Raw genomic sequence first — 21,594 nt, 5'->3', positions numbered from 1 at the left:
GCCCCTGGCAGGGCCTCTGACAGCGAGCCTTAGGCAGATGGAGAGAAAGAGAGATATTAGATGTAAGGTTTCAAGCAGGCTCTGGCAACCTGAGGGCATGGATGTGTTTCCAGGTAACTGGAAGGAGCAGTAACTACGCAGGTTGCCAAGGACTCAAAGACAGGCTTGTGGCTTCACTTTGCTTCAAAAGACATTTCATATTAAGTACTGGGAGGAGAAGAGCCTGGCAAACTAGAGGTGCTTGATAAATATTTGTTAAATGAATAAATGATTGTGAAACCCTAGAGCAGACTCCGCAGGAGATAAAATCTAGCACCGAATTTCTGATTCTCACTTGTATGGTGCGTTCGTGTCCTTTCTTTACTACTTGCCAGTTGATTTTTTGCATTTTTCCCTTGGAAGCTTCTTATGAAAAAGCACTTCGTCCAACATATTTTCTCTCGGACTCTAGGAGACAGAAGTCATTAGCGACTATGAAATCTTCTATGGCTCCTTATTTTATTTTTTTAATTAATTTTTATTGCAATATAGTTGATTGCACTGGTGTGTTAGTTTGAGGTGTACAGCAAAGTGAATCAGTTATACACATACACATATCCATTGTTTTTAAGACTCTTTCCCGTATTGGTCATTAGCAGGGCTTTGGACTGAAGGGCTTTTAGTCAGTAACACCTGTCTCTTTATAATAATCACTTTCTGCTGGACCCTACAGCATATTGCAAATTTAGATTATCATTCTTTAGTACACTCAATTCTGTAAGTTTTTAAAAAATATTTCCCAAAGATCACTCCTACTCTCAAAGAAAAAAAGTACTATTTGTTTTATTGTTGTTGTTCAGTCACTAAGTCATGTCTGACTCTCTGCGACCCCATGAACTGAAGCCCACTGGACCCCCCAGTCATTCACTATCTCCTGGAGTTTGTTCAGAGTCATGCCCCCTGAGTCAGTGAAGCTATCTAACCATCTCATTCTCTGGGACTGGCAATCCCCAAGGAGATCCTGGTGTATTTTTAGCCATGACGCTAACTCACCATGCTTACCCACAGAATCTGTTTTGGACGTGACAATAATTATTTGGAATTTGTACAGTAGGTGTATTTGCCAAAGAATCAGGCTTACTACCTTATGAACACACCTCGTGCACGCTGAGGATGCTTTCAGAGGCTCCTTGCAGTCACTCTCTGTTATTGGCTTCAACTGAGTTTCTTGACAGCCTGTATTTACTGTCATTACACCTAATTCCCTGTTTACTAATTTGTAGGTAAATGTCTCCAAGGTGTTCTGCCGCCTCCATGTTTTCAAGGATCATTTTCCTCCAGTTGGAATAAATGCAACCATTCTATGCAATGGTTCAGTGAAAAACAAAGTAAAACACCCAGAGTCCTCACCTGGAGTTGCCGTTTCTCGTCCTATCTTTTGGTTATTATTTTCTCCCTTGGTAAAGATAATTCTGCAGTCAAATTGTAAGTTACAAGGCTACTATTTCTAGGACTTGTTTGCTCTGACCCTGTGGCCCTTCTTGCTCTAACCATGACCTGACAAGGTAAACAAAGCCAATGAAATAATGTAAAATAACACATTTGACATCTTACTCAGTTTTCCCTGAATGTGCTTCTTTTTCCCCAGAGAAATGAAGAAATATTTTTCCCTGAATGGTTTTTCTGCCTATGATCTGACTCTAGTGGCGTTTCCAAGCTCAACCCACAATTTCCCATCAACAGCTCTGCTGGTCACTGCCAGGCACGCATAGCAAGTTGCTGCTCCCAGAACACGCCCTCCTACCCTGCCCTGTACTCTGCCATAAGCAGTTTCTCCTCTTGAAAGTCTTCTCCATCCCAAGTTACACTTTCTGCAACCACATTCTATGTGCCCAAATGATATGGGAACACCAGTGACGATTTATAAGAGAGACTTATGGAATAAGACTCAGGATTCTAACTCGACTTCTCCCCTCTCTAAATATACATCAAAATATGAGACAGAATGGGTGACAATTAATGGTGAATACAGTTTGCAGTATAGAGGAGCAGGTATGTATGCTATTTCTGCAGTCAGATGGCCTGTGTTTCAATCATGGTTCTGCCCTTTTTTTCCTATGACCTTAGACAAGTTATTTTTCTGCAGCTCTATTTCCTTTTGAGTGACTTTGGGATAATAAAGTTCCTCCCCAAACTTCTCATCATACTCTTAGGTAACAGGGGGATAATACTAGAACTTTTAAAGACCACTGGGAGAGGGCGTTAAGTGAAATTCATGCCTAAACAATGAGGACTTTGTTCTAATTACCAGGAAAATGGGAATCATTTCAGAAATGTGAACTAGTTAATACTTCTCATCTTAGCAAATTCCAAATCGTGATACCAATTCACCTAAAATAATAATCAGTCACACTAAAAATTAAAAAAAATTCCAACCAAAAATTCCTGCTCAACCAAATGCCTAAACTAAGGTGTTTCAGTGGTTTCCTTTACTTGACTTGACTTTACTTGACTTTACTTCCTTTCCTATACTTGACTTCCTTACTTGACTAAGTGGTTTACTCTCCTCCTTGGCTCTTAGGCAGTTCCTGTAGCTTTTGCTGGGTGTACTGAGGATCAAAAAATATGAGAGATGTATTTTGAGATATGTAAGAACCTCTTGAGGTCAGAGGTGCAACGAGGCAGATCAGAGCTGGGGGAAAGCAGTTGCTTTCAGTCTGCTTAGGTTTGAGCATTTGACATTCACTTACCCCCTCAATAAAGGCAGTGTCTAACATCTACACATCTGACTCTCCCCACTATCACCCAGCACACCGTCCTCAGTATTTTGGGAATTAATAGACCAGGTACTTAATGTCCTGAGTGATAAAATAAGAGATGCTACAAAAATAGCAAGCATCAGTGAATGACATTTCCCTCCAGGAAACCAGCTGAGAAAGCTCAGTATATTAGCTGGTTACCCATCCATCCTTCTGCAACAGAGAAAAAAAATTTTTTTTTTTTTACAAATAAATTTTCCACCTTTAGGCCGCTGTAAGTGTCAATGCCATCAATACCTAATAGAAATCTTCCACAATCGAAGCTCTGACCTTCCCAACGCCCTCTCGTTCTCCTCCCTTTAATGGCTTCACTGCAGTCTCTTGGCAACATTAAGCATCACCTGATTACCTTTATTGCTACCAACTCTAAAACACACCACCTCAGCCACCTCAGCCAAAATATATCATCCCTCAGTAACTCAGTATTGTATTTTATTCTGCTTCTCAAAACCTAGTAGCTAGCATTTTATCCTTTGGCATATATTCACAGCAGCTTTTAAAAAGCAGTTCACTAAAAATAAATGCTTCCACTTTGTGTAATCGTGTCATGTTCAAAGTAATCTCGTTCCAGGTCAGTGATCACTTCCATTCATGACTGCATACTCTTGTTGGAATAGAGTTAAATACAAGTCACACTTTGCGTTCTTCTACTAGAATATCAAACCTCAGCATCAGAAAAATAATTATTGCCTTTCTTGGCCATTTAGGATGAGAAAAGTTGACAAAGGCATCTCCAGTTGAAACGTTACAAAGATTTACAGAAAAAAATCTCTTCTTTAGTATCAATATTTAGAATTTGCATAATATTTAATGTTTTTGGAGGAAACACAATGTAAGTGGAAGACAAGACATGGGTCTCTTTCTGACTTTGATCTGATATCTTCTCTTAGTTCTAGAGTTTGACCTCTTGGATCTTTGCACCCCATTTGGAAAATAAGAATAAGAAGAAAAATTTCACTGTGGGGAGAAGAGGTGTGATGGGGGCGGAAGTGCTTTGATGAAATAATTCCATGTAAAATGTTTATAGTGCTTCCCTGGTGGCTCAGCAGTAAAGAATCCACCTGCTAATGCAGGAGACACGGGTTCAATCACTGGGTCTGGAAGATCTCCTGGAGGAGGACATGGCAACTCACTTGCGTATTCTTGCCTGGGGAATCCCCATGGACAGAGGAGCCTGGCAGGCTATAGTCCATGGGGTCACACAGAGTTAAACACGACTGAGAGATTAACAACAAATATATTTTTATGTATTTTGAGATGATCAAGTTGGGCCATTTCATCAAAGGCATAAATCACTTCTATTCTGTTGAGATTAACTATGTTAATAAATAGTAGTTGCCATATGCAGAGCAGACACTAGAGAAACCAAGGACACCTCTGCAGAAGCAGCAGAGGGATGTTCTGGGAGTGGGGGTGGGGGCTTTGGGCCTGGTTCTCTTCTGGGTGACAACTTGGTGGACAAAGCCCAGTCTCTGCTTGCATGTCCTGCCCCACAAGACATCACTTGTTGGTTTTTGAAACAGATTGAAACTATTAAAAATAACTGGGAATGAAGAAAATGAGAGAAATACAGCAGCTAAAAGTTCATCTAAATTGTATGTTTTTTTTTTTTTTTTTTTAATGCAGGATACAGGAAGCTTGGGGCTGGTGCACTGGGATGACCCAGAGGAATGGTATGGAGAGGGAGGTGGGAGGGGGGTTCAGGATGGGGAACACATGTACACCCGTGGCGGATGCATGTTGATGTATGGCAAATCCAATACAATATTGTAAGGTTAAAAATAATAATAATAATAATAAAAAATTAGAAAAAAATAAATAAATTGTATGTTTTTGTACTATCTGGCTTTCTACAGAAGCAGAACAATGCCATGGGGCTCAGACTTAATTTCCTGAAGGGTTTCCCTTTTCCCTTTCCACATTTAGAAGGAACGTGTCTTTTCTCAATTGTGTTTATTATTGTAGAAATGGCTTTTACCCTTTTACATGTTATCACAGAAGTTTTGCACACAGTTCTTACTCATCCTTACACTGAACTCCTATTGAAGGAGGTTGGGGTAAGGACAGTGGCCAGGTCACCTCCAAACTAGCCTGTCGGTGACATCGGTCTTTCATTTTTGCTTGCTAAGACGCCACATCACATTTGGTGTTCATCCCTGCCGCCCTGAAGTTCAGCGTGGGCTTCAGTTTGATTATTCCTCAGGATACTTGGACAGATTTGGGAGAACTGGATGCTGCCAGATTCCCTCAGCCTGCCTTTCATCAGAACCAATGAAGCAGCGCAGACGCAGGCAGTTCTTCTGAGGACAGAAGCTTTCCCTTTGAGACACGACTGTGAATTTAATTTTGTTAGAACGGTAAGAGGAAGCACATGAAATGTTTTCTGAGTTAATATTAAGTGTCAGGCCTCGAGCTCAGGGTTTTATGTGTGTTATGCCATAATAAGTGTTCATTGTAACACTTGAAGTAGTTCCCCACCTCAGAGGAAAGAAATCGAGCCTCTGAGAGTTACCACAGTTTTCAGAGGCCAGGCCATGGGTTCTGTGGCAGCCTCCCACCCCAACCTAGTTCTGCTTGGAAAACCACCCCAGGATGTGATGCAGGGCAACAGAAGGACATCCTGACTCTTTCTTTGACCCTAGAGCCTCAAACAAAACCAGGAGTGAAAGACAGCAGCCCAAATTTATCTATGCTTCTCTGATATTAGGATCTAAATGTGGGCAAGTGAATAGAAATGCCTGGGAAATTTGCACTGCAATAGTCATACCTCCTGTCTGTGCTCTGAGAAATTAAGTGGGAACCAGCAGCCAGCACTGTGGTGCTGGAGAAGACTCTTGAGAGTCTCTTGGACACTAAGGAGATCAAACCAGTCAAATCTAAAGGAAATCAACCCTGAATATTTTCATTGGAAGGACTGATGCTGAAGCTGAAGCTCCAATACCTTGGCCACCTGATGCAAGGAGCTGACTCACTGGAAAAGATTCTGATACTGGGAAGGATTGACGGCAAAAGGAGGAGGCAGCAGAAAATGAGATGTTTGGATGGCATCACTGACTCAATGAACACGAGTTTGAGCAAACTCTGGGAGATAGTGAAGGACAGGGAAGCCTGGTGGGCTGCAGTCCGTGGGGTCACAGAGTTGGACACGACTAAAGTGACTGAGCATGTACTGTGTGCATAATAACAAAAGGAACAGAAAGCCAGTCAAAGAAACAGTTCCAGTATAGAGTCAGAAGTGACTTCTCCCAGCAACAGCCTGTACACCCCAACTAGAGAGTGGCCCCTGCTCGCTGTGCCTGTGCAACAATGAGGAACCAACACAGCCCAAAATAAAAATAAGTAAAATAAATAAATAAAATTTTAAAAAAGAAGAAATGGAATGTAACCAATGTCTTTGAAACCCCTTTCTCCCTCCACTTCATTCCCATGGGGAACCACTTTCCTGAATTTCAAGTTAATCATTCTCTTGTTTTTCTCCATAGCAGGCAACCTCTCTTGATTTGCAATATTTGTTTTATTATAGAGCCAAATGCACAGATGTTTCCCGAAGCACAATGGATATTTTACAGTTCTCATATAAGATCAGAATTTTAAAGCCATAAAAATAGCCAATTATGCTTGCAGATCAATCCTGCCTTTGAACCCCATTTGTCTCCAGCTCAGTCTCTCTGGCTGGGACATGACACCGCTGCTTCTGACCATTAAGAACTTGCTTTTCGGCATTTCAGCACCCTTTGATAACACAAATTTATAAGAATAATGAGCTCCTTTGGGGGATTCTTTGTTTCTCTAAACTCATTAGACTATTTGTGTCCTATTCATTTTAATGTACTATTGTTTCAAAACCAGAAAACAACAACAAAACTAGACCTCTTCTCCTTTCGAGCACTCACACTGCTTACTGGGACCAACGAAAACAGTGACACTCAAATGTTGTCAGTTTTAATTTCTATTCCCCCAATGAAGATGAAATCTGATTGGTACCATGGCAACGTGTTGCCTCGAGCGTCAAGTAGGTATTACTCGTGCACAATCTTGCTCACAAATTCTCTTTATAAGTGTTAGGAGAGGTGTGATCTTCTCCTAGAACTCACTAAATTAAAAAGAGCTGAAGAAAAATCCAATTAGTATTTCCAGAAGTACCTTCTGGGGTCTGATATTATCAGATTACTGTCTCACTTTATCCCCCCCCCCCCCCCCGTGCCCTCGATGTATAGGAGAGCGTTAGATATCCTGACAAGCATCAAGTAAGTGGAGAATTGGGGCACCACTGGGGTATGCAGAATTTATGGAGCTCTGGTGCTTTTCTTTGGCCTCTGATATTTCAGTGTGTTGAATTTTTCATCCTTCTTTCCTTCCTGGAAGAAGCAGTGATGTAGCATTTCCAGTTCCCTGGATTAGTAGTATAGTCTTGGTGGTAAGGTTGGTTTGTTGTCGCTGTTCAGTCCCTAAGTCATGTCCAACTCTTTGCGACCCCATGGACTGCAACATGCCAGGCTTCTCTGTCCTCCACTATCTCCTGGAGTTTGCTCCAATTCATGCCATTGAGTTGATGATGCCATCCAACCATCTTATCCTCTGCTGCCTCCTTCATCTACCCTCAATCTTTTCCAGCATCAGGGCCTTTTTCCAATAAGTCAGCTCTTCACATCAGGTGGCCAAAGTATTAGAGTTTCATCTTCAGCAACAGTCCTTCCAATGAATATTCAGGGTTGGTTTCCTTTAGGATTAACTGGTTTGATCTTGCTGCCCAAGAGAGGCTCAAGAGTCTTCTCCAGCACCACAATTAAAAAGCATTAACTCTTCAGCACTCAACCTTCTTTGTGGTTCAACTCTCACATCAAACATGGCTACTAGAAAAACCATAGCTTTGACTATACAGACCTTTGTTGACAAAGTGAAGCCCTCACAGGAACCTACACACTGGAAAACCCTACATTTCAACCCTACACTGGAGAACTTCACACCCAAGTGTGTGAAGTGATGATACTGTGAATGTTTTAAAAGTTTTGGAGGTTTGGAGACTCCTTAGTCTCACAGACTCTTGGACTTTTTCTTCAGCTGAGTGGAAAGCTGCGGAAATGAAGAATCACAATGGAAGTGCTGACAAACCCTTCTGAGGCAGCTCTCAGCAGGCCTGTCCTCCTGCAATCAGAAGCTCATTGTGCGCCTTGGGACTGAATCTCCACGTGCTTTTATGCTAAGGAGCATTTACAGACCAATTGAACGTTGCTCCTTTTTCCTCCTGCTTTGCATCTGGCTCACTGAGATGGGATCTCATCTCTACCGATTGATTGCATACATATGGGCTCCCATGCATGCCTGAGTGGTTCAGTGGAAAAAAGGCCTTTCTTAAATCAGTCAACAGGAAACGATCCCATGTCTTTACTCCTGCTGAGTCATCAAGAAAATATTAGCTTCCGTGACTAAGGAATGCTTTAAAACTCAGTCTAACTTTCTAAAATATTTCTAGACTCAAATGCACGTTTTGTGGCGGCAAAAGTTTGTCATTGAGAATGGGTTTCATGATGAAAGCAATTTATGGTTTTGGGTGCTTCCCTTAATCCACACCCCCAACCCGAATTGGGAAAGAAAACCCTGAGCATGCCACTCTGTCTGTGGCTTCCTAGAAAAAAATTGGGAAAATCCCAAAGTAAGCCACTTTTGAATTTTTTATGAAGTTGACCTCACTTCAACCCTGCTCAGAGAGCACTTGGGGTAGCTATTTTTTAGTTTTTAGAAATAACAATTACAGTATGTTGATATTCAAAGTAAATACCTGCACTGAGTGTGGCATAAAAGTTAGATGAGTGGGCTGCTATTTCCTTTGTAAACAAACAGCAAAAAAACCAAACAAACCCAAAGAGCATTGCTCCCCACCCAGTTCTGCAAAGGTTAAGTCATCAGTCTCTAAGAGTGATGAACAATGGACACTAGAAGGATTTAGGATAAAGTCAGGATGAAGCACTCTGTGCTTTGGAAAATCAGGCCCCACAGAAAGGTAGATGTATATCTCAGGAATAATTTTATTTTTTATTTTAGGTTTTTTTAAATGTAGACAATTTGTTAAAAGTCTTGACTGAATTTGTTACAAAATTGTTTCCACTTTTGGTTTTGGTTTTTTGGCCCCAAGGCATGTGGCATCTTAGCTCTCTGAATAGAAATCGAACCTACGTCCCCTGTATTGGGGAAGGCAATGTTTTAACCACCGAAACACTAGGGAAGTCCCAGGAAGAATTTTAATGAACCCTGATTCTTGCATTTTCCATATATAGAAAAGCACTAAAATCATTAACTTAAGGTACCTGTTCTTTGGGAGCAGCAGCAACCTTTTAGCAGGATGTATGCTGGATTGCACACTTCCCAGGTGAGGCTAGTGGTAAAGAGCTCACCTGCCAATGCAGGCGGAGAAGGTGATGGCACCCCACTCCAGTACTCTTGCCTGGAAAACCCCATGGATGGAGGGGCCTGGTGGGCTGCAGTCCGTGGGGTCGTGAAGTCGGACACGACAGAGCGACTTCACTTTCACTTTTCACTTTCATGAATTGGAGAAGGAAATGGCAACCCACTTCAGTGTTCTTGCCTGGAGAATTCCAGGGATGGGGGAGCCTGGTGGGCTGCCATCTATGGGGTCGCACAGAGTTGGACACGACTGAAGCGACTTAGCAGCAACAACAGCAGCCAAGGCAGGACCCATAAGAGACATGGGTTCAACCCCTGGGCCATGAAGATCCCCTGAAGGAGGCATGGCAACCCACTCCAATTCTTGCCTGGAGAATCTCCATGGAAAGAGGAGCCTGGACGGCTACGGCCCATGGGGTCATAAAGAGTCAGACACGATTGAAGAGACTTAGCAAGCATGCATGCATGCTGGATTGCATGCATTCCCAGTCAGAAATCATATCCAAACTAGTTCCTCCTTTACCCCTTTGGAACAGTTTCCTCAGAGTTGCTGAGAGGCCCTGTCCTTGGTTATTACCATCAATAAGGTCCTTGAATAAAACCGAGACTCACATCTCTTCAGTTCAGTCGCTCAGTCGTGTCTGACTCTTTGCGACCCCATGAATTGCAGCACACCAGGCCTCCCTGTCCATCACCAACTCCCGGAGTTCACTCAGACTCATGTCCATTGAGTCGGTGATGTCATCCAGCCATCTCATCCTCTGTCGTCCCCTTCTCCTCCTGCCCCCAATCCCTCCCAGCATCAGTCTTTTCCAATGAGTCAACTCTTGGCATGAGACGGCCAAAGTACTGGAGTTTCAGCTTTAGCATCATTCCTTCCAAAGAAATCCCAGGGCTGATCTCCTTCAGAATGGACTGGTTGGATCTCCTTGCAGTCCAAGGGACTCTCAAGAGTCTTCTCCAACACCACAGTTCAAAAGCATCAATTCTTTGGCGCTCAGCTTTCTTCACAGTCCAACTCTCACATCCATACATGACCACTGGAAAAACCATAGCCTTGACTAGACGGACCTTTGTTGGCAAAGTAATGTCTCTGCTTTTCCGTGAGTTTATGCCATGAAGGTATGAAGGGCTGAAACATTACTGAAATATTAGGGGAGAGTGGAAGTTGTTGTTGTTCAATCACTCATTTGTGTCTGATTCTTTGTGACCCCATGGACTGCAACATGCCAGGCTTCCCTGTCCTTCACTATCTCCCTGAGTTTGTTCAAACTCATGTCCATTGAGTTGGTAATGCCATCCAACCACCTCATCTTCTGTTGTCCCCTTCTCCTCCTGCCCTCAATCTTTCCCAGCATCAGGGTCTTTTCCAATGAGTTGGCTCTTTGCATCAGGTGGCCAAAGTATTGGAGCTTCAGCTTCAGCATCAGCCCTTCCAATGAATATTCAGGGTTGATTTCCTTTAGGATTGACTGGTTTGACTCTTGAGTCTTCTCCAGCACCGCACTTCAAAAGCTGGAGGTTGGTAAACCAGGAATCCACAAGAAAGACAAAGGAACAGTGGCTGTTTGGGGACCCCTATTCACTGTAGACAACCCTTATTTCTGTTTGCTTCTTTATTGCACCGACCGCCCCACAACTTCCCACCAGGTCTCTGGTCTTGCGGGCCATGTGTGTGCAATTGTTTGATCTGTCACCCCACCCCCACAGCACCCAGTCTGTCACCACAGCCTGGACACGCATGCACGCTCACTCCCACCTCACTGAGGAGGAGAGAGAGAGAAGAGGAATACTGAGTGGAAAAATACCAAGATTTGTGCTTGATTATTGGAGATAATTAAGTAGAACCTAAAAATAGTCAGGCCCTTATTTCATATTATGTTCAAAATGATTCAAATTCAAAACTGTTCACAGCTGTGCTGGGGGCTGCTACCACACAGAGTTGATTTCAAGCACTTGAATCAGTGATCAGCAAATGCAGCTTCTCCCTGTTCTTCTAACTTGGAATGGTACCATGACTCAGAGGTGATTGAATGTGAAATACAGGGATCAATAATATCATTATCCCATGGCATCCATCGTTTATTCTGCCAATACTTTTCAACACAGTGGAGCAGTGTGGCCAACAAGCCTGTCGGGTGTGTGAGCCTCTCCTTACAGAGTTATTGATGATAATAGGTCTTCAAAGGAGCCCCTGGTGGTCCAGGGGTTAAGAAGCCGCCTGCCAATGCAGGGTTTGATCCCTGGTCTGGGAAGATCCCACATGCCATGGAGCAACTAAGCCCGCGTGCCAGTTACTGAAGCCGGTGTGCCTAGAGCCCATGCTCCACAAGAAGAGAAGCCACTGCAACGAGGAGAAGCCACTGCAATGAGGGGAAGCCACTGCAACGAGGAGAAGCCACTGCAATGAGGAGAAGCCACTGCAACGAGGAGAAGCCACTGCAATGAGGAGAAGCCACTGCAATGAGGGGAAGCCACTGCAACGAGGAGAAGCCACTGCAACGAGGAGAAGCCACTGCAATGAGGGGAAGCCACTGCAACGAGGAGAAGCCACTGCAATGAGGAGAAGCCACTGCAACGAGGAGAAGCCACTGCAATGAGGAGAAGCCACTGCAATGAGGGGAAGCCACTGCAACGAGGAGAAGCCACTGCAATGAGGAGAAGCCACTGCACGGACACCAGAGAGTAGCCCCCGCTTGCCACAACTAGAGAAAAGCCCACAAAGCAACAAGGACCCAGTGCAGCTAAAAATAAATTTAAAAAATTAAAAAAACTTGAAAACTCAACTCCATATATGTAGCGATTAAGCAGATTGGCAATTTACTACTTAAATGGTTAATTTATTGCTAACCCCAAGTAATGAACAACGTAAAAACATAGGCTGAAAAGTAATATGGACAGAAAAATCGGTGTATTTTTGTAAAGTATATATGCAGGATATACCCTGCTACTAGAAATATCTTTCAAATAGCAGGAATAAATCTATTATGTGCTGTAAGTAACACCAGCAATCTCATTGCTTTGAGGAGATGTTATCTGCCAGCATGGCTGAACAGACAGGTGCAGACAAACCCCCTGACCTCTCTCTTCTGGTTTTGTTCATGTTACTATCTTTTTTTTATTGAATGTGACAAAATACTCCACACGTTTGTGACCCAGCTCAAAGGTCTCTCTTTTCATGGAAGCTTCCCTGATCCTTCCAATGTGCCCTGACGTCATAGACAGTGCAGCTTTTCTACTTGCTCTGTATCCTTTTCTATAAGAGGTCATTCTGTGTGACCTTATGCCCACTGACAGAACACAGCTTGCTGAGCCATAACAATTTTTTGGTTTTTCTTTTTCTTAGGTTGAATTCTCTGAGAGGAGGACTGTGCCATTCGATTTTGGGTCAAGCACACCTAGCAAAGGGCTTTGTCACCCAGCAGATAATCATTCTTCCTTTGATTCAACAAGTACCCACCGGTGGTTTACAGTGGGCCCCCTGTGTGCACTGGGTCCATGCAGCCAGGAAGGAATGTGTAAAGGGAAGCCAGGTGACAGGTACAGAAGCAGGTGGACTTAGCAGTGGGAAAATACAGCAGCTCTAACTTAATTAATTGCTTCTCTTTTCTCACTGAAATAGGAAGTGAGACCAGCAGTTTGGAGTGATGGTGGTAGACAATTGGAAGTGTGAGAACATGGAAGAAGGTAGGAAGCAATCTGTTTTGGAGCAGGAAGGCGAGTTTCAAGGAGAAATCATGCCTGATGACGGACAGCGCTGAGTGACCACTGAGCTCTGGTTGGACATCTCAGGAAAGATGTGTCACCTCCCTGATTCGGCTACGTGGATATGTTTAACGCAACGCCATTGCCAAGGTCTAAAGTGCGTGCATTTGTCTCTTATGACAGTTTTTCCAGTTTTCACTCACGAATAGCTTTAACTAGCTTGATGAGCGAATCTCTTAGGTGGAGTCAGGCAAAAGGAGCCCAGCTGAGTGGGGGCCCGGCAGGTGGGAGTCCCCAGACCCTTGACACCAGCTTCGTGCTAGGCTTGGCCAAGAAGGGACCCTGGCAGGAGCTTGGAAGGTCGGGGGGGAGGGGGGCAGGTAAGAAGACGTTTTTCTGGCTTCCAGCTCAGATCAGCCTACTCTCATCCTCGGACCTGTCTGGTCTCCAGCCCTTGGCATGCCAGGGGGCACAGCTCCACCGTGGCAGGGGGAGCAGCTGCTGGGACAGGCCCTCAGAAGTAAGAATATTCCTATGAGCCTTGCTCCATCCTTTCCTGGTGTCCTTCCCTGGGCATCTCTGCAGTAGGTAGGCTGGCCTGTCTGGTCACCCAGCACTCGCCAGGCTGGGCCCCTCCACAGAGACTGTGCTCCTCCTTCTCATTCGTCTCACCCCAGTGCTGAGAGCTGCTTCCTTTAATTAAGAATCTCTGACTCGTTTGAGCATCCTCTTTTTGCCCTCTCAGCTTCCTGTGTAGATTCCCTGATTTAAATCCCCGCTTTTTGACATACCTAATGAGAAATGGAGTATTTCCTGCCTTATCAATAAACAAGGATGTCACAGCCATCAGCGATTGCAACCCTCCTTTGTGGCCTGGTGAGCCTTAAGGGAACTCAGGAAAGAGAAGAATACCTGTGATCTGACAGCCATCAGACCGTAGCCACTCCCTTCAGTGAGCCCCTAGAGAGCTCAGATTGAGAAAGCACAAGACACTGGCCCCAGAGAGCTGAGCTGCATATGAAAGGAATGATTTCAGTGAGCCCAGACTCTTGCATCTTCCCTTACATAGAAAAGCACTAAAGTCTTCAACTTGGGGTATCTGGCTTTCTTTAATTCACAAGAATCTTTTGATGTTCAGATTACCTGCCCTTTGTTGCAAAACTTCTATATAACCTGGTTGCTCTCCTCACCTCCCTGGAGCACTCTCCTAGGGTCACTTTTGATGCTGCCTCCTGGGCTTGAAGTCCTAAAAACTACCACCAATTAAACATAACTCTCAACTTTTAGGTTGTGACTAACAAAAAAGCAAAACACACACCAGTTAAGGATCAGAGAGACAACAGCAAACCCCTGAGTGGTGTGGGCATTAAAGTAAGTTCACAAGCTCTTGGCAGGTGTTGTGCAGGAAGAGCCAGCGGGCCGGTGCCCACAGCAAGATATAGGAGAGCTGGGCAGCAGGTGCAGACTTCCCGGCCCGCAGCATCCTCAGACCAGACACTAGGAGAGGGGTCCTGATGCTACAAACTTGGAAATGCACTGTCCTCTCTGGTCTGCTCCACTCTTCCCAAAGTTATGAGCATAGATTTCATAGAAACAAACTTAACACTTGCATTTCCTAAGTCCTAATTGAACTAAATGGCTACAAGAACAAGGACCTTAAAATAAACAGCTTCAGAAACCCAGACTTAACTCTTGTTAAGTGTTCAGCTCAACTTCAGGAGACAACTGTGCCCATGGACTGGAGCTCACCTGTTTGGCATGAACACTGAGTGCATTAAGGGCATTGGGAAGAACACTCTGCAGAGGGGATGGGGAACAGCCTGCCCAGCACTGGGGAAGACAGCTTTTGCTACATTGGTCTTGGGGTGATGAGCAGCCTTCCGGTGGGATGGTGGACCCTCAAGTTGCAAGGTGAATGGAGACAGAATAGGTCAGAGACCCATGTGTCAGGTGGTGGTGGGCTGGACGCCCACGACTTGCCTTCCACATAGAGTCTGTGACACAGTGAGATCTGTTCCCTAATGAACAATTGGCTCAAGTAGGGGCTGCGTGGCCCCCTCTCTGGGGAAGGGGAACCAGATGCACTGTGGGATTCCCCTAGTTTCATATCATCCCACCTAGAAGGTGGAACAGCTCATTCTGGAAAATACCCAGATAAATTAGGCATTTCTAAATATGTTTTGTCACATTCTTTACAACGTCACATTACAAACTTTTAATAAAAAGTAAAGTTTTAGGACAAATTTTCGAGCACTTCACATACCAGCATGCACTCAATAGACATTTTAAAAATGTGTTAGTGAATGAATGAGAATAACAGTGGAAAAGTAGACAGATCTGAAGGGACGAGCACAGTCCCCCTCGAGGCTGGTACTGTCACTGGAGCTTCCCCTCCCCAGAGGAAATCCAGGGGTGGAGCCGGGCACAGAGATGGGGACCCAGCACAAAGGACTTGGGCCTGGGGGCGGATGGGTTCCTTGTCTAACCTGACCTTGGGGAGGCAGCCCGCTGTCCTACCTACTTTATATCGAGGCAGATTCTTTACCCTCAGAGCTACCTGGGAAGCACTGTAAAGTGGAGCAACTGGAAATCCAGGGATTTGGGTCTAGAAAGTCCTCATCAGGATGTGACAAAGGAGGCAGTTGTCACACCCAAGTCGTCTCTCATCCTGGTTGGCTGGGGACAGTGTCTGTTTAAGGGAAACCTCTTAGCTTCTGGGCTTCCCAGGTGGTCCTAGAGGTTAAGAACCCACTTGCTGATGCAGAAGATATAAGAGATATGGTTTGTTCCCTGGCTCAGGAAGATCCTTCAGAGAAGAAAATGGCAAGCCACTCCAGTATTCTTGCCTCGAAAATTCCAGGGTTGCAAAAGACTGACACAACTTCTTGACTAAACAACAATTTACTCTGTTTTTGTTGTTGTTGTTGTTGTTTTTAAGCACAACTTTCTGCCCACTTCCCTGCTTAGAAGATAGCTACCATACGAGTGGCTGAGCAGCTCAGTGGTCTTATCTCTCATCTGTGCTCAACAACTTGGTTGATCCTAGTGATCTTTGGATCCAATTGTCTCTAGACCCTCTTGGGGGAGACACAGAGCATGTTTCCCCTATGTTTCTCTGATTTTCCTAGCAAGGCTTGCCTTGGCCAAAGATGAGGTCCCAATCCCAAAGTCTGTAGTAGACCTGATGCAATAGTGAGCTTAGCAGCTAAGCTGGGAACAGCATTAGGGAAGAGCCACAACTCCAAGAAACACGTGGTTTGATTCCTATATTAAGGATGAACAATCTGATGAAGCCAGCGGATTGCCTTTTCTCTGTTTGTTTTTTTTTTTTCTCTCTAAAACTTTACATCAAACTCAGATGGAAAAGATGAACTCATATCTTATAACCCACCTTCCCTTCCCTCCTCCATCTCTATCATTTTTAGGGTGAAAAGTTTTCTGTGATTTTTCAAATCTTTCAGGAAACTAGTGGAGATGCCTAGTAATCTTGGGCTACTGGACAGTGGCTTGCAAGCCCCCCTCCGCTTGTGCTTGGGGTTTTCTCTTTTAGAGAGTTTTCAGGTGTGCAACTATATACCAAGAGGGGCTCGTGAGTTGTTCTGGAGAAGAGCAACCTGACAGAGGCTCAGCTTCATATTGCCTCTGCATTTGTATCCTCAGGTACAGACCCCCTCTTGATGCCTGTGCCTGACCCTGTAAGGATGCAACAGTACGGCCATGCCGTCAAGGAGTTTGTAGGCCATCTCTTCTAGTTTGTGCCCTTTACATTTGAGAAATGGGGACCCAGAGAGCTTAAGTGACTTGCACCAGATATCACAGCAAGGAAGTGAGACATGCAAAGCCAGAGCCTCCCTGTGCAGCTCATGGTCTTTCATCTCTAAACGTGCTCCTCCACAGACAATTCATATGTCTCGCGTTCTCCAAGCTTATCTCTTCTGTTTCTGTGCTAACACCCGTCTTCTCTTCCAATTTGCTTTCTGGCCTGTGACACTCACACCCCGTGGTTCTCTTTGACTCTCTTCTCAGACTTCGTGCACTGCAGCTATTCTTGTGTAGAGCTAGGGTTGGGCCAAGAACTCATAAGTCCACGGGTCACTGGCTACCAGCACCCTCTCCACTTGTCTTTTCCTGTCATATGTCTCCCACCCCTCCCCGCAGTTACTAGGTTAGTGTGCTCCTTGCAATAAAGAGTTATAAGGACATTGTAGGGATTCCCCAATCAAGTCTCAGATTAGAAGATGGCCTAGTACACAGAGAAAGTCACAGCCAGGCTCTGCTGAGGTTGAAACAAGATGCACACATCACAGAACGTTATCTATTTAATATCTATCAATTACAGGATGGACATATTACCAGGAAACTATTTAGAACATGGCTACGTATCCATCATCCTCCACATATATTCACCTGTCTACCCACTGGCCTGTCTAATCTTCTTGCTTCTGAAAAGATTGGAGCAGCAGGCCCTAAGGAAATGGCAGGGCAGATCTGTTATTAATTGAATCATCTTACTGACAAGGTGATCCAACAAGATAGTAAAACACAAAAATATTAATCTGATGGTAATATTTGTTTCATAAAACTTTGTACTACACAAACAATACATTGTTTAATATTGACATTTTCCCATGTGACCTTGTTTTTAAATATATTAAGGTAATCTCTATCATTTCTTTTTAATCTCTCTCTCCCTTTGTCTCTTAATGTCAAAAGGAAATGGTAGAGATTACCCTCATATTCAAATAAATATAAAAATTTACATATATAATGTACATAATATCTCATATGCATAAAACATTCAAGAGAGAGAAGACTATAAGTCTTTCTTGAAATGTTTGGAAATTATCATACAAACCAGAAAACTTCAGCTGATTCTGTTCTCATATTGACCAAGTGTAAAATCATAAGGATTTTTTTCCTACTCAGAGGGCAGCTTGAGAGCAAAACAGAATTGTCTTTCCGTAAATTACCCACGATAAGTGAAGGCGAGGAAGAAAACAAGCCTCGTTCACAAATGCAGGTGTCAAGCAGCCGACATTAAGCAGGAGCACCATGACCGGCGTCAACAAAGGCTATTGGAACGGTCCTTGGGTTGTGCAAAGGAGCCAGACAGTCCTTCCCCAGGTGCAGGGAGCGAACTGGAGCCCTTACCTTGCAGGGCCTGCAGGCTGTGTGTCTGTACGATAATGCAGAGCTGCAGCACCAGCTGTGGGGCGCTCTCCAAGAAGGTGGCCAGTAGGTGCAGCATGCTCACGTCCGCGTACTCATACACCATCTTCCAGTAGAACCTCCACCGGTCGTTCTCCCCACTCTGCCGACTTCGAATACCTAGGTATATCGTGTGGAAATACCTAGAAAGGAAACAGGAGGATAAGAGACCGGAGTGATGACTGATTCTGTCTGCTCTTCCGCAAACCACAGTATCTGTGCAAGCACACACAGGAAACAACGGCCTTAGTGGCTTATCAATTAGAAGTGAAAGGGAAAGTGAAAGTCACTCAGTTGTGTCCGACTCTTTGTGACCCCATGGACTATATAGCCCATGAAATTCTCCTGGCCAGAATACTGGATGGGGTAGCCTTTCTCTGCTTATCACTTAAGGCCCCAAGTTAACCCTTATTCTTAAAGGTTCACTTTGAGGAGTCATTGCAATTTTCATCCTCATTGAAGGCATCCTGTGAGTGCTAAGTCGCTTTAATCATGTCCATCTCTTTGTGACCCTGTAGACTGTATCCCGCCAGGCTCCTCTGTCCATGGGATTCTCCAGGCAAGAATACTGGAGTGGGTTGCTGTTTCCTCCTCCAGGGGATCTTCCCAACCCAGGGATCAAACCTATGTCTCCTGTGGCATTGGCAAGCAGATTCTTTACCACTAGTGCCAGCTGGGAAGCCTGAAAGCATCTCACTGCCCTGCAGTTTTGAGGAGGGAGATGAAACTGAGGTATAGAAAGGATGTGCTATGTAGAAAATCTACAAATACCCTTTCTGGTCAGTGCCTCTATGTGCTTTACAATATTCAAGAGACATGTCTCCAAGGACAGAATGCGTGTCAAGTTCCAGAGTGTATATGCTTGTAAGTTTTCCTGATACCTTTTTTTTTTAAGTAAGAATTATTTATTTATTTAGTTTTTATTTTTGGCTGAGCTGTGTAGCATGCAGGATCTCAGTTACCCAACCAGGGATCAAACTTGCATCTCCTCCAGTGGAAGCACGGGGTCTTAATCACTGGACCACCATGGGAGTCCTTTCTGATAACCTTTTAAAAAAATATTTACTACTGAAAATTTCAAACAAATACAAAAGAAGAAAGAAAACCAGTGTGTTGAATCCACAATAAAATTACCCCACTGCTTTAAAAATATCCTGAGTAGAATCATCAGTGTGGTAATGGTAAGCATTACATGTTAATTTTCTAATGTGTTTGGGAAAGTGGGAGAATGAGAACAAGCTTGACAATCTTAAAAGCCAACACCACTTCCTGTTGGGTGTGAGAGATGCTGTCTGTGAACAGTCATCACATTTTATTCTGACAAACTTGTATTTGTTCTTTGATAGCATGAAAAAAGAGCTTACCCTAAACATATACTTTATATATATATGTATTTATATTCACATTATATATACAGATTAACATGAATTTGCAAAATATTTCAGAATTTAAAAATTCAGAACATGCAAAAAGTTCCAAAAATGCCCATGGGAACTACATATGTAGAGACACAAAGATGAGGAAAATGCTCTGAGTTCTGATAAGCAATGCATTGGCCTGAAATGGATTTTGCACATTCACATTACGTTTTCTTAGAGTTATCTTCTCTCTTTTCTCCACTATAGAAACTTACAGTTGTGGTTTAAAACTGCTGAGAAGACCTTCCTTTACGACCCCTGCTCCTGACTTGTGCAGACCACCAGCATGGAAGCCACCTCACTGTATGAGCTTGACTGCTTCCAGTTGGCTTCTGTCCTAGCCCCCCAAGGCTGGGGCGTGACCCCACATCACTGAAGCTGTACCAGTGAGCCCTGTTTTCTGTTCATTCTGGGATGTACCAACATATATTACACTGAACTGGGGGGGGAGTCTCAAGTTTTATTTCTTTTTTTAAAAAAATTATTTATTTGGCTGTGCTGGGATTTAGTTGAGGCCTGCAGGATCTTTAGTTGTGGCATGGGAACTCTTGGTTGAGACATGTGGGATCTAGTTCCCTGACCAGGGGTTGAACCTGGGCCCCCTGCATTCTTAGCTGCTGGACCACCAGGGAGGTCCCGCAAATTCTATTCTCTAACAATTAGTTATTTGCATGAGATGGACCAAGGGCCTCCATCATATCACTTTTGCTTCCAGTTGGAAGTGCAGAACAGTTGGTATGTAACAGACATTAGCGTGCAATCTCAGGAGAGTTTTCCACTTTCTCTAAATCAGCAGTGATGGACATCAGGAGTCTTACACTCACAACTTAGTCATGAGGAAAATGTCAGCCTCGGCCTTTTCTCTAGTTTGTACTCTGAAAAATGATGACAATAGAGAGGCTTTGTGATCACAACTGGTTCTTGTCCATCTTCTCTATATGTAAGTGGTTTACCTCATTTGATTATGTTATTTAATGTTTTATCTTAACTGGAGAATAATTATGATAGTGTGATGGTTTTATGTGATACATCAAGATGAATTGGCCATAAGTATACATGTGTCCCCTCCCTCCTGAATCGCCCTCCTACTTCCCTTTCCACCCTATCCCTCCCAGTTGTCACAGAGCACCGGCTTTGGGTGTCTTGCATCATACATCGAACTCTCACTATCTATTTTACATATGGTAATGTATATGTTTCAATGCTATTCTCTCAAATCATCCCACCCTTTCCCTCTCCCACTGAATTCAAAAGTTTGTTCTTTACATCTGTGTCTCCTTTGCTGCCCTGCACATAGGCTCATTGGTACCATCCTTCTAAATTTCATATATATGTGTTAATATTCTGTGGTGTTGGAGAAGACTCTTGAGAGTCCCTTGGACTGCAAGGAGATCCAACCAGTCCATTCTGAAGGAGATCAGCCCTGGGTGTTCTTTGGAGGGAATGATGCTGAAGCTGAAACTCCAGTACTTTGGCCACCTCATGGAAAGAGTTGACTCACTGGAAAAGACTCTAATGCTGGGAGGGATTGGGGGCGGGAGGAAAAGACTCTGATGCTGGGAGGGCTTGGGGGCAGGAGGAGAAGAGGATGACAGAAGATGAGATGGCAGGATGGCATCACTAACTCGATGGACGTGAGTTTGAGTGAACTCCGGGAGTTGGTGATGGACAGGGAGGCCTGGCATGCTGTGATTCATGGGGCTGCAAAGAGTCGGACATGACTGAGCGACTGAACTGAACTGAACTGATTCTTTATTAGCTGCCGGAGGGAAGATTGGAAAACAAGAGGCCCAGTGAATGTGAGCAGAAATGTAGACCATGCTCACATCTGTTCCCACCCGTTCTTCATGCCAAGGGTGAGAAAGAATTGCCACAGGTGAGTGGGGGATGAAAACACACATTTGAAGTTCAGTGTCACGTTCTTCCCCTCTGCCTCTGCCACCTCCTGTGTGCGCTGTGCAGACACCCACCTCAAGAGAGGATCATGCAATTCCACACTGCCCTGCCATGGAACGTATGGCCAGAGGTTTGATTTCAGAAAGACCTGGTTTCATAATAATTTA

At 44.1% G+C, this 21,594-nt stretch overlaps 1 protein-coding gene across 1 annotated transcript in view; it reads right to left on the bottom strand.

The window, feature by feature from the left end:
• Nucleotides 1-21,594, bottom strand: part of XKR4 (XK related 4) — a 315,520-nt gene that overhangs the window by 99,566 nt on the left and 194,360 nt on the right. The window contains exon 2 of the mRNA XM_027560999.1: nt 18,057-18,256. Coding sequence (XP_027416800.1) covers nt 18,057-18,256 — 200 coding nt within the window. The remainder of the gene's footprint in view (nt 1-18,056; nt 18,257-21,594) is intronic.

The sequence above is a fragment of the Bos indicus x Bos taurus genome, chromosome 14 (assembly GCF_003369695.1).
Source record: "Bos indicus x Bos taurus breed Angus x Brahman F1 hybrid chromosome 14, Bos_hybrid_MaternalHap_v2.0, whole genome shotgun sequence".
NCBI lineage: Eukaryota > Metazoa > Chordata > Mammalia > Artiodactyla > Bovidae > Bos > Bos indicus x Bos taurus.
This window is presented reverse-complemented; position numbering and strand designations above follow the sequence as displayed.